Source organism: Oryzias melastigma, linkage group LG16 (genome assembly GCF_002922805.2).
Source record: "Oryzias melastigma strain HK-1 linkage group LG16, ASM292280v2, whole genome shotgun sequence".
NCBI classification, from domain to species: domain Eukaryota; kingdom Metazoa; phylum Chordata; class Actinopteri; order Beloniformes; family Adrianichthyidae; genus Oryzias; species Oryzias melastigma.
This window is the reverse complement of record NC_050527.1, coordinates 16,121,246-16,122,772: the sequence shown is the minus strand read 5'-3', so window position 1 is coordinate 16,122,772 and position 1,527 is coordinate 16,121,246. Positions and strand designations below refer to the sequence as shown.

General features: G+C 43.8%; 1 protein-coding gene across 3 annotated transcripts in view; it reads left to right on the top strand.

Annotated features, from left to right (window-relative positions):
* col14a1a (collagen, type XIV, alpha 1a) overlaps positions 1 to 1,527 on the top strand; it is a 130,152-nt gene that overhangs the window by 49,766 nt on the left and 78,859 nt on the right. For all 3 annotated transcript variants that reach the window (XM_024267014.2, XM_024267015.2, XM_024267016.2), the window contains exon 16: positions 947 to 1,086. In XM_024267014.2, the coding sequence (XP_024122782.1) occupies positions 947 to 1,086 (140 nt within the window). The remainder of the gene's footprint in view (positions 1 to 946; positions 1,087 to 1,527) is intronic.

The window sequence follows — 1,527 nt, the reverse complement described above, 5'->3', positions numbered from 1 at the left end:
TCAGTACTAAAAGCTGTGTACGTGTGAAGGCCGTAAGAATGGACCATGTAGACTCACTGGCCACTTTTTTTTAGGAACACCTTGCTATTACTGGGTTGGAGATGGTTGTGGGTGAAAATCCCAGTAGATCATCATTTTCTGAAATACTCAGACCAGACCGTCTGGGCACAACAACCATGCCACATTCAAAGTCACTTCAATCTCCTTTCTTCTCCATTCTGATGCTCGATTTGAACTGCAGCAGATCGTCTTCACCATGTCCACATGTTTTAATGCAAAGAGTTGCTGCCATGTGATTGGCTGATTGAAAATGTACGTAAATGAGTAGTTGGACAGGTGTGCCTATAAAGTGGCCGGTGAGTGTATATGTATAGATGTACATAGTACTTTATATAATGGAATGAAGCCCCCATTGAGTCAACTTTCATCCTTTCCTAAAAATATGAATAAAAAACACATTTATTAGTTTACGTGGGCTGCACGGTGGCGCAGTGGTTAGCGCTCTTGCCTCACAGCTAGAAGGCCCCGGTTCGAATCCCGGCTGGGACCTTTCTGTGTGGAGTTTGCATGTTCTCCCCGTGCATGCGTGGGTTTTCACCGGGGACTCCGACTTCCTCCCACCGTCCAAAAACATGCTTCATAGGTTAATTGGTGACTCTAAAATTGCCCCTAGGTGTGAATGTGAGAGTGAATGGGTGTGTGATTGCGTCCCTGGGACAGACTGGCGACCTGTCCAGGGTGAACCCCGCCTTCGCCCTTCAGTAGCTGGGATAGGCTCCAGCACCCCGCGACCCTGAAAGGGACAAAGCGGTCAGGAAGATGGATGGATTAGTTTACGTAAAAAAAAATAAAAAAATAAAAAATCAAACAAAATCCTGCAAGTCCTGTAACACTCTTGGGGGAAAAAAAAGAAACAGGTACATGAGAGTGTTTCTGTGTCTTTCAGCTCCAGTGCCAGGTCCTCTTAATCTGCGCTCCAGTGATGTTCACGCTGACAGCTTTAAGGTCAGCTGGGATCATTCAGCCAATGACATCGTTCTCTACAGACTCTCCTGGGCTCCCATCACAGGTGGCGACACAAAGGAGGTCAGTGCAGCTGACAGATGTTAGAAAACCACAGTCTTACATCATCACAGACACACAGCAAGAACAGAATGGACAATTTATAAGAATTATAACATATGTTTTGAGGGCAGAATAGTCCGTTTAGACTAAAACGTGCATGATTTCAGCAATGTTACTGGCAAACTTTTGCACTAAAACCTAATTAGACTTTGATGAATGTCTCATAATATTAATAAAAAAGACTGCATTCCTAAAGGTTTACACAGAGAGCCAGTAACATCCAGTTGTATCTGGCAGCTGGTAAAATCCCTAGTTTGGCAGAGTATACAAAATATGGAATAAATCCCGAAATGAGGAGCTTAGGTGTTTTATTGTTATGATTTGGGGGTTTAGAAACAGCCAGTTAGCAGCAAAAGTGAACAGAAAGGGTGAGCATTATGTGTGAGCCTGTTTATGCAATTT